The sequence below is a fragment of the Sardina pilchardus genome, chromosome 18 (genome assembly GCF_963854185.1).
Source record: "Sardina pilchardus chromosome 18, fSarPil1.1, whole genome shotgun sequence".
NCBI lineage: Eukaryota > Metazoa > Chordata > Actinopteri > Clupeiformes > Clupeidae > Sardina > Sardina pilchardus.
In genome coordinates this window covers 17526814-17538970 of record NC_085011.1, presented here as the reverse complement: position 1 = coordinate 17538970, position 12157 = coordinate 17526814, and the positions used below count along the sequence as shown (strand labels likewise).

The window sequence follows — 12157 nt, the reverse complement described above, 5'->3', positions numbered from 1 at the left end:
AATGCGTTTGAGGTCGGCAGCGACTAGTCGGACTCCATCATCATGGTCAGTAGACTTCCAGACATCAGCTTTGTATATTAACCTCCTAAATTGAATTAACACACACACACACACACACACACACAGACACACACACACACACACACACACACACACACACACACACACACACACACACACACACACACACACACAGAGACACAAAGACACACACACAGACACACACACACACACACACACACACACACACACACACACACACACACACACACACACACACACACACACACACACACACACATACACACACACCTGAGGATGTGGAAATACTTGCTTACCAATAATCGAAAAATGTCCCTTAGTATCATAACGCTTATCAATAGGCTAATCACGAAATTGCGACTTTGACTTGGTCTCGTCAACTTCATTGACGTCACTGTTTACATGATAACCTATCGCTATGGCAGGTATTGTGCCCTTTTTTCTGTGGCTTAAATTTACATTTGTCATCGATATAGGCTATAGCATTTTTTTTCATATAACTCCGATAGGCTACAGTCTCAACCAAATGCAAAAGTCTATTTGACATGCATGTTATTGATATGATTTTATTATCTGTTTTAGGATATTTAAATTTCCATCTTCATCCCCGTCTCCATTCTGCGGATAACGAAGCACCATTCCTAGTTGGTCTTTTAATTTTAAATAGCCTACCCTATCTATTCAAAGGTTGAAATGATTTCTCTTTCATACTAATATAATGCCACCAAGAGGCATCAGGCTGTATATAACAGAGAGAGAGAGAGAGAGAGAGAGAGAGAGAGAGAGAGAGATCGTATGCTTGAAAAAACTAATGATTTGATGTAAGGTCTAGGCTACTTTGAACACGTATAAGTTTGCATACGTGTCACCGATTCAATGGTGGCGTATGGCTGATAACCGATAGTAAGCTAGAAACGTTTATGATGGTTAAAAACATTTTATCCATACGCATTTTTTTCATATTGCACATCATTGGCTGTTCTTATGAATAAGTATAATAATGGAGAAGTATAATAATGCTAAAGCTTATAAAATATGATTGCATCGTGGGTAAATACTAGGAATTAATGCCATGGCTACACGGTTAGTCCTTGCGTTTGGCGGCGTACCCCTGCAACAGGCTACACATTACCTTGGTTTCAAAAATAAACTTTCCCGCTTTTATGATCACAATTCCATGCACCTTAGATTATATTTCTGTCTATTCAGTTGATCTTGATGATCTCATTAAAAATGTTGCCTGTTGGTGCAGCATTATCTCGTTGTGGGTTTTCTCCAACAGTGCTGTCGGGTAGAAATAGCGTACACTTGTTCAAAGTTAACTTGGAAATCTTAACAGCCAAAGCAATGCCATTTGATAAGTTTTACTTTCGGGCACTAACTTTAAGCCAGCTATTTCCTATTATGAGGTAAGCAACGATCATGCCAAAGCCATATCCCTTTGTACTAATGGTCTGTCCTCATTTGCCACCTAATTGGGCTATATAAACCCAATAACACGGGAGTGCCTCCAGCCTCCAGCCAACGCGCAAAAAGCGCAAAGTCTGGGAGGGTACATTTCGCTCTTATCCTATTCACTGTCCCTAGCTCTCACTCACTCACTCGCTCCCCCTCTCTCTCCCTCTGTACTTCCCATCTCTTCCTTAATCCTATTTGCCATTGTACGTGCCCAATCGCCGTATACTTTCCGCGTTTAACTTGGATGACATTTTTATTTCATCATTAGCATCCGGCGCCAGCTTGACGCAGCGAGCAGAGCTCCATTTCAATCGAGGATCTCTTTCAAGATCTGCAAGATGCAAGATTAATCTTACTTTTGTTTTTCTACTATTTTTCTTTATTTGATCGCTATTGCTGACTGCCTTTTCACCGGCAGAGCACTGACTTTTGAAATCCAACAACAAATCATTGAAGGACTTTCAGCGAAATACAATTGTCTTGTTGGTACAGCCTGCAGAGGAAGTTTTAACCCGTTTTTTTCGTGGTCGAAGGCGTTAGAGATACAAGCCTAGCCTACGCTGTCATGCCTGAGACTACGCCAGAGACGTGTGCGCCGGCCAAAGACTCTCCGTTTTTCATCAAAAACCTGCTGAACTGTGACAGCAAGCCATCCAAACCAAAGCCCATGCTCGCACCATCGAAAGTCGGACTGGAGGGCGGTTTTTCATTCTCGCAGGTCGGAGACCTTCACTTTCCACGCTTCGATTTCCCCACACAGAGGTTCGCACTACCTGCATATCTCGAGCGTGCATCGGCTTGGTGGTATCCTTACACGATTAGTCCTTCCTCGCATCTCCAAAGAACTGTAGAGGGTATGTAAACCATTTATGTATTACAATACATCTGTTTGTGCGTGTTTCTCTTATAGGTCACTAATGGAAAATGTGTTGTATGACTTTCAGAAATATGTATGGACTAGGCTACTTTATTCCAAATAGGCCTGGCATGCTCTATGACTCTTTAATCGTCGGGGTAGTAATGCGCTGTTTTAAATTGACCCCGAAAGTAAATTCATCAAGTGAGTGGTAAAAGTAAAGTAATAACAGTGCGTGTGTGTGTGTGTGTGTGTGTGTGTGTGTGTGTGTGTGTGTGCGTGTTCGCGCGCGCGCGCGCGCGTGTCTGCGTGTGTGTGTGTGTGTGTGTGTGTGTGTGAGAGAGAGAGAGAGAGAGAGTTTGAGTTTGAGTTTGAGAGTTAGGCGAACTTTTCAACAACATAGCTTTAAAACCTGAAGGAGGATTGAATACAATATAATGCAAATACATTTTGATTATGTTGGACTTTAGCATTTATTAAGCATATGTTGTGTTTTTCTTTTTTTACAGCCGCAGAAAAAGCCAGCGTAAGGGACTCCTCTCCAACGTCTGCTGGCACCGATCGGGATTCTCCAGACCTGGTGCTCAAGACCGAGCCAGACACCAAAGATGACGAAGACGACAATAAAAGCGCAGACGAGATAGTGCTGGAGGAAAGCGACACCGATGACACGAAGAAGGAGGGTGGCGCAGACGAGTGGAAGAGAAGCGAGGACGGCACTGACAAGAAGCCCTGTAGGAAGAAGAAGACGCGGACTGTGTTTTCCCGGAGTCAGGTGTTCCAGCTCGAGTCCACCTTCGACATGAAACGCTACCTGAGCAGCTCGGAGAGGGCCGGTCTGGCTGCCTCTCTGCACCTCACGGAGACACAGGTGAAGATCTGGTTCCAGAACCGGAGGAACAAGTGGAAGAGACAGCTGGCCGCAGAGCTGGAGGCGGCCAATCTGAGCCATGCGGCGGCTCAAAGGATTGTGCGAGTACCCATTCTCTACCACGAGAACTCGGCCGCAGAGAGTGGCGGCGCCCCGGGGTCTGTCCCTGTCAGCCAACCGCTCCTAACGTTTCCTCACCCTGTATATTATTCACACCCAGTCGTTACATCCGTTCCGCTGCTTAGACCGGTTTGATCCATAATCCATTTCATTTTAATTATTACTTTTTTATTACATGACATAACAAGAACACAGAACGCCATACGACAACCATAATAACAACCTATTTTTGTAATTCAGATAAAACAAGCATGATATAGGCAAGAGGGGATTTCCAATGCTGAGAAGTGTGTTTTAATTTAAACACATATTATTATTATTATTATTATTATTATTATTATTATTATTATTATTATTATTATTATTATTTGATTGCCGTTATTTCTTACCGGTTGACATAATTTCTCACTATTAAGGCATAGTGGCACTGGATGTCAACGAGGCCTTGAGTTGATTCTATTTTATTTTACAGGAAATTATGTTCAGGGTTTTTGGAGACTCCTATTACCAAGCTGCCTCGTGCGTTTTTTAGACTAAAAGGTGTTGTGAATCTGATTTCACACTTGGAAGCCTATCACATTTTTACACTGATTCATTTGCAATCTAATAAGCACTGTAGCCTTTGGAACATCAATACTTATTGTGTTATTATATCTTTAATTTAGTCTCTTACTTTCCCGTCATAATTTTATTTAGACTCGGAAGTAAACTAAGTTCTTATAGTTATGATCACCTCAAGAGGGACCGACATCTCTTGACACACGGTTTTAATCAGTGGGACAATCATTTTCTTCTTGTGTATACATGTTCTGCCTAAATGGGGTAAATAGGCTATCGTTCTGCCAACAACTGGACTCTACACTAGCAAATGTGAATTGGTGTTATTCAATTTATGGTTTCAGTGAACACGTGTTTGTACATTTGTATATAAAATATTTAATCCTTATAAGGGCAATAGCCCTTTGTACAGGAAGAGATAACTTTTTGATATTGTATTGCTGAAATATGTTGTGAAATAAATTGAGGGTATTCCTTCTATGTTACGTGGTGTGATAGTATGGTGAATTTTCACAAAAGACCGAAGTTCGCAATACTTTGAAAGCGAGCAGACATGGACTCATGCTTGTTCAAATGACCTGGAAGCCTTCATTTGTTTGAACACAGTGAATTAGCGAACAAATTGTGAAATGTCTTCTTCAGATACTGCTCACGATAGACAGACTACAACGGATCGATAATCGATTATGAATATTTTAAGTCAGAAAAGCTCACCATCCGCCGGCAAAATAGTTAGGTCTGTCGATTTCATTTTAGTCCACATATAGGTGGATGTTGGACAAGACAAAATGACAAATAACTGTTAGAAATCACAGACCGTGTTTTCTACTCCAGCATCCGTTAAGGCATTTTATTCGTTTTAGATCTATTCATTTTATGTTAGAGTAGTTTGTCGGTTTATCTTTACGCTCGTCCAGGTAAATTGTAGATTTTTGTTGACGTCTACCCTAAATATTCAAGTATTTGTGCTAGGCTTCTATGGTTTTCTGAGGACCCTCTGGTCAAGAGTACAAAGCGCCCGAGCAGGTGCATCTTTATGCGCAACCTGTTAAGCTCTTTATAAAACATTGTTTTACATACAAAATGGCACAGTCAATTAGGTGGTATAATTACCACGATCTGGCAGGAATTACACATGATAGAGTGAAAGAGGGGAAATTACATTATGTAGGCCCATTTAAAATCCTCTCTCTCTCTCTCTCTCTCTCTCTGCTTTGAGTATGCGCCGGTGTGAGCGCATGTTATTAGCATATAGTTACACCAATATAACGTGACAATAGGACACTGCCATAAATTATGGGATTATTGTTAAATTGGACCACTCTCATACAAGGAATTAATCAACAGTGCCGCTTTAATATTTTGAAATATTACATTTAGACAGTAGGCCAACTGATAGTGTACCATGTGTGATAGCAGGCTAATCCCCTATCCAGAATGTGTGAACCACACTTTTTCTGTATCAAACGTTTAAACCATTCTCAAAATTATGATCTTATTTTTTATCTTATATTTAACCTTATATATATATATATATAGCCTATATATCATTTATGACACGTTGGTTGTTTGTGGGCTTTTGCAGAAATATAACTGAGTTTTGAGTTTAAGTGGTGCAGATAAAGTAAAGTGAAGAAAGTTGACTAATAATATTGAAAATGTGTATTTCTCACTTACATATTTACCCCATCCTTATTTAAATGCACATAGCCTACTTCAAACATATACAACATATTCTTATTCAGTTTACAAGAGAACCCCCCCCCCCCCCCCCCCACAGAAAGACGCGAAGAAAACTTTACAAACGCGCGCGCGCGCGGACACACACACACACACACACACACACACACACACACACACACACACACACACACACACATCATCTTGGAGTTGAACTCGTTACTCTTATGTTGTACTATTCTGCAATGGGTACTCAACAAAGGGCACATTCAAATAAGCACTGGTAATAACTACTCATGTATTGACGTATGATATCATGCAAGCTCAACGTGGGCCCATTATGGAGAATTAATAGATTGGTGAAGCATTATTCCCCAGCGAGTATCGATCGGAAAACGTCTGTAAAATATTGTTTCAAATCAAGGGCATTGTTCATGGGCTTTTTTTTTAACTGGGTCCACTGATGACCTTGATTCGCGCGCATAAATTGAAAAAATTACCACTCGATAATTTCCATTTGTACGACATCTTTATGTAAAGGAGCAGCGGGAGAGGACTGGAATCGGAGAGAGGGGGGATTGAATGTGACCCCAGGCTGCTCTGTGTATTACATTAAAATGGAAAGTTGAGTGGCTGATTTTAAGCAGAGCACATCATATATTATAGTGCCAGATACATGTGGTTCAAGTGGCCAACAGCTTAAGTCATTTTTTAACCCTGCCACTGCCGTTTCCCTTTACGCGTTCACGCGCGTGTGCGCGCTAGGGTGTATCTGTTTGTATGTTTATGCCATCTGTGGGCGAGTGCGCCAATGTCTGCGTACAAGTGCGTGTATGTGTGGAATGGTTTTGTTTTGTCATAGGGGTGGCCCAAATGTGAATTCATTTTGTAAAGTGGCATTAGTTTATTTAAGACTTTTTCGGGCATTAAAGGGCAGACCGTTCGGACTTTTAAGGGCAGACATACTACATAGTTATAACACACAGATACATGCAAAGATGCAACATGGATATGACTATCAGTCTTACTTTTGTCGCGCTGCTTCACTGTCAGGCGATCAACATATATGTTAATGTCCATCATCTCCTCTGCACGGTAGTTAGGACTACTTACCCTGCTAGATTAAAGGAAATGCATTGGGGGAAATCCGGTGTAATAATGTATCATCGACCCGTATTGAAAGGTACTGAGTAGTGCGCTTGAAGAGAAGTGGTTTTAACCAACCGCACTTTGGCAATGTTTTTCAGGGAAGGAAAATCTTCCTTTTACACCACCTATATCCCATTTGCTTTGGTGATTGAACGCGAGCATCAGATTTTCATCAAAGTTCTATTAAGTGAAACATAGGTTGCGGGGCAGGCTCTGATTGAAACAGTTTAAATTTTAATTGTGTTTTTAATTTGACATATAGTTGCGGAGAGGAATGACACCGCAACGCCGAGGGGCGGTCGATTCCCTTAATTTCTCCCTGAGGAATTGATGAGTCTATCAGAGCAGTAGATTGGAAACCCATTAAAGCTCAATGGTTAGGTTGTTAATTGGAACTTGATGGATAGGAGCCCTTAGATAGGCTATACTGATCCAATCTTCTTGACTTTCTGTTTTCCAATAAATTACCCAATTCATTTCCCAGCCACAGATTACATAAATTGTACACCTCCAGGGCTTGTGCCTCCCACCTCCTACCTCCCTCCCCTCCGCCCCCCCAAACATGTGAGAAAAATAAAAGACCGGCCTCACATTCTTGAATGAAAATCGAAACATAATCAACGTTTATACTTACAAAATTTATTGATATCATTTTCTCTGGTAATTTCCTTATTTTAAAGTTGGACAAGCCATATATCATAATACACACGTGTAAAGGGCCTTTTGTTTAATATTTATCGAGGCTTGATTCCCAGATCAAAGCCGCTCATGACTTCATCTGTCTTTCTAACAGAAAGCTTTTTTGCCTGGGTAAAGGTCTTGTTTCTTGTTCCGTTATTACTATAGGCCCACAGCTGCCATACAGGAGCTATCATTGTGATAGAGCACGAACAGAGGCCTTATTCTGTTGGATTTCAAAGTGTTTTCTGTACAAGCAAAGTATAGGCTAAATTGATACAGAGATTCGGTGTCCATCAGAGTTGCGAAATATTGACAAGAAACATATTGCGCCCTTTCTTGTGAACGGGAGGCGTTAGATAACCCAAACAGCATTCTTTAGTTGCATTGGAGGTTTAGTAGCCTACAAGAAACGAGTCATACGACGATGTCTGTTTGAACATTTATTTTAAGAACAGTCTCTTTTATCTTTTGACTATCTGCACCATGAGACGAGTTTATCTTGTAGCCTATAGTCTAAGTGGAGCCTACTACTTTTAAAGACAGTCATTGTCACTGATGACATGTGGATTTGTTTGAAAGACGAACCACATAAAGTCAATCCATTCAACTGTCATTGTAAATTTCACGCCCTATATGTAGGCTAGACTTACTACCATACATCAAGGCATGGTAGGTCTCATATATTAACCGGAGTAAACACGCATCTCTTCAAACATCTGCTACCACGCGACGACATTACAACAGCTCAGTGATTTTGAAGAGGCCAGTGATTTTCATATTATCATCATCATCGTCATCATCATCTCTTTCTGTCATCGGTAAGGTTCCCTGCACTTAGCTGCTATCAGCCATAAATAATGACATTTTCTTACAACTAAACAAAACCTTTGCTTTGTGACCGATAGGCTACACACAGATCCCAGACGCAAAGGGTCGGGGTCGCCATCGCCTATTCCTTAAGGTCCACCAGAGGTTCATCCTCTGACACTATGATTAAGGCAGATCATTTGTTAAGTGTCGCAGATCTTTGGAGAGTGCTAACTGGAGCTAATGTGGTAGAACCGCGCCAAGTAGCTGCCCTGGAGACACGAGTCGAGGGGTGGGCTGTACAGCGACCCTCCAATCAATTAGTCAATCAATTAGCATGGTCCAGCTCCGCTGGCACCAAGGCAGCAGATTATCCGGTAGATAATGATCAAATTAATACTATATACAGACAATGGACATGGGACGAGTAGTTTATTATTTTTAAGCAAATTGGTTACAGTTATATTTACAACACTGCCTTGCTATGGGTTTACTAATGTATCTTTTGAATGTACAGTATGTAGCCTTATGAATGTAGCCTATGCATTAAGATTTAGATTTCATTATGCTTAGCCTGCAGGTTGAATTCAGAAAGTGTTAGGCTACATTACAGTGTTTGAGTATGATATCGTGACAAATGTTTGTAGCCTATTAGGCTACTATGCATATAATAATAAAAACATCAGTTATAAACGGATCATCATATTAAGAATTATGTGTAAATCCTTAATCACACACACACACACACATACATATTGTCCCTTTTTTGTTTTAGCTCTGGTCCTATATCGTTTTTTTTGTTTTTTTTTCATGCCATAATAATAAAATATATCTAAAAATAAAACCCACACAAATTATTCCGAAAACAACTGAAGTCGTGTATTATTTTGTAGTGCCTCAATCAGCAACGTAACAATATAGACTAATAGATACCTGAGGTTTCACCTGATTCTGGACAATCCTTATAACGTTAGCATGACCTCCAATAGCATACCATAATAAAGTTATCTGTAGAAAGGAACACTTGTTTTCTTTACCATAACGCCCCTTCTCAAGCCGCGGGTGAACTTGTTGAGGAGTATTTAAAAATCCCGGGTTTACATTGAGCACGGGATTGGTTCGCGCGAGGCTTACCTACATGCAAATGAGGGCACGCTCCAGCCGCCTTTAGTGCACAGCGCGTGGATGTGGAGAGCGATGCATTTGTGCACTCCTGAGCTCAACGAAAACCAACTAAAATAATACTTCCACCTCTGGAGAAAGACTTATCAAACTATTTTGTCGAAAGAGACCCATTTTCAACGAGGGTAGTTTACGCGTAACTGTTACTGTATTATAAAATAGGACTTTGTAGTTTTTTTAATCGATAAAACTTTGTTATGTTATGAGACGAGAATGAGTAACTCCGAGGACAGCGGAAGCAAATGTTCGCCCGCCCCAATTTCTAGCTTTACCATTCAGTCAATATTGGGTACACCGTCCGAAAGTGCACGATCTACAGGCAAGGAGAGCTGCAAGCCACCGCAGCCCAGGAAACGCACCCTCTCTGTGTCTTCGGAGGATGAATGCAGCGGAGGAGAAGACTGTTTCTGCTCTGACCCTGGTTTACCTGAGACCTGCAACCGACATCAATCCCTCAACTTTGCCTGTCTTGGTATGTCGGGTTCCCTTTTATTATCTGAAAAATAACACGGCATTGCTATTACTATTGTAATTAATATGTAATTCTAAATGGATCGGCACCTGGTGGGATAGCGATAGAACGAAAAGCCAATTGTGCAATAGTGGCCCGTTTAGTTTGGATTTGCCTGCCAGCATTATCAGCAGACTGGATAAAACTCCCAAGTGTTTTAATGCGGCATATCAATGCCACACCAGTGAGCAGATGAAAGGTCAAATAATTAACAGGATGTTTTCCCCCCTCATTCCTAATTTAATCGAGTCTGCTAATTGATTACACAGGCTTTCAGAATGAATGTGCTACATTTCGTCAATTGAGCGTTAAATGTAACCTGATTTAATTAATATCGTGCACTAGCGCTGGCCATATTATATTGTTTGTTTAACAGGGTACTTGTAACCTTTCAACAGTCGATCAACCAGTCAAAGTTCACATTTAATGATCTCTTGTACAAAGTATCGAATAATGGGTACATTTTCGCTGATGCACTGATGAAAATTGAAGTTCACTGAAGTACAGTAATGTTGTGTAATACTCCGAACGACTAGGCTATATTAGAGAGGGGGTGCATATTTAAAATGCTCTACTTGTGGTCAATTTGTAATTTTCTTCGGTTTTTAGCAGCAGAGCGCCGAATGCACGTGTAATGGAAATCCTGATGAATTTAAAAGTAATCCAGAGGGTTGCTAAAATGTCGCTCAAAGGACCAATATTATGTGATTGTTTAATAAGTTAGCAAACTGTTTTGTTTATTTATTTGTCATACACTGGTAAAAATGACAGTTAGAAATTTTACAAGTGGTTGCTTTAATTGTCATCGCTTATGTTGTTCCTGACACAGGTGCTACAAAAGGACTAATATCTGGCCAGAATGGGCTCGAGAGACGGTCGCATTTAACACAGCCCTTACTACCGGACTACAGAGAGGACCAGGAGGGGGCATGCAGTCAAATGTCGCCCATTTCCGAGGACAGACAGAGAGATGGCTCGGACAAAGCAAATGGTTCTGCAAAGAAGAAGACACGCACCGTGTTCTCCCGGAGTCAGGTGTATCAGCTGGAATCCACCTTTGATATGAAACGTTATTTGAGCAGTTCCGAACGGGCCTGTCTCGCCTCCAGCCTCCAGTTAACGGAAACTCAGGTGAAGACATGGTTTCAGAATCGGAGAAACAAGTGGAAGCGTCAACTCTCCGCGGAATTGGAGGCTGCTAACATGGCGCATGCTTCGGCGCAGACTCTAGTTGGAATGCCACTAGTTTTCCGAGAGAATTCCTTGCTCCGGGTTCCGGTTCCGAGGTCTATTGCATTTCCAACCCCATTGTACTACCCAGGAAGCAGTTTACCGGGGTTACCTTTGTACAATCTTTATAACAAGATTGACTATTGACTCAAAAAGAATGCGAAAAATCTATCGGGAAAAGTACTATTTCACAAAACACAATACAGAACACGTATATGTTTGACATAATCATGTCTATTTATATCACTTAATTTGGTGAATTTATATTTCTTATGACAAGGCAATTGTATGTGTGAGAAAGAGGCGAGCTTCTGTAAATGTATAAATACACCATGTGTATATTAATTATTTTGTACCTTTAACCACAGTTTTGTCCCTCGTAAAACCAGTTTTACACGTTATATGAGGAAGTATGACATTGTAATACACATTGAACTAAACTTTCCAAAGTGAAACCTCTGCATGCCCAGTTATAATTTGTTTTAAAAACGTTGATTGGTGTATTCAATACTGATCTTCAATAACAATCTTTAAGTTAACCAGTCTGGGTGCTGTATGTAATATAATATCTGGAGGCACTGGTGCAAGACAAAACATCTTTGTTGTAATCCACTCATACAATAAATTTTCTACATCCGCAATTGGTGTGTTTTATCCATCTTGCAACATTCCGTTTAATTGGTTTATGTGCAATATGAAACTCAAAAGATACAGATTAATATCCCCTCACTAAAGAGATGTATTGTTTTCAAGAAGTTCAAACACCTGGGCTCCACGTCTGACGAGTAAGAAGGCCTTGGTTATCACAAAAATACCTACAGTAGCCTAGCCTTATCATTTGGGAAAACGCAGAGAATATCATTGATACACTAAAACATTCTGGAGATGGTAATATCTCCAAAGTTACTAAAGTTACACAAAAACAAAATAATCATACAACGGTCATAGAAAGCTGCCACTTAGAATTTTAGATGTGATCAGTAATAACAATGTCTGTGCCTAGCAGATGTGT

General features: G+C 40.6%; 2 protein-coding genes across 2 annotated transcripts; both read left to right on the top strand.

Moving 5' to 3' along the window:
* The first annotated feature begins 1706 nt into the window (after positions 1-1706).
* On the top strand, positions 1707-4363 carry hmx3a (H6 family homeobox 3a). The gene is made up of 2 exons (XM_062520043.1): positions 1707-2354; positions 2866-4363. Exons 1-2 carry the CDS (start codon positions 2066-2068, stop codon positions 3480-3482), a joined length of 906 nt encoding a protein of 301 aa, XP_062376027.1. The 5' UTR covers positions 1707-2065; the 3' UTR covers positions 3483-4363.
* Positions 4364-9482: 5119 nt separating this feature from the next.
* Positions 9483-11765, top strand: hmx2 (H6 family homeobox 2). Its single transcript, XM_062520044.1, has 2 exons — positions 9483-9876; positions 10745-11765. Exons 1-2 carry the CDS (start codon positions 9618-9620, stop codon positions 11290-11292), a joined length of 807 nt encoding a protein of 268 aa, XP_062376028.1. The 5' UTR covers positions 9483-9617; the 3' UTR covers positions 11293-11765.
* The last annotated feature ends 392 nt before the right edge of the window (positions 11766-12157 follow it).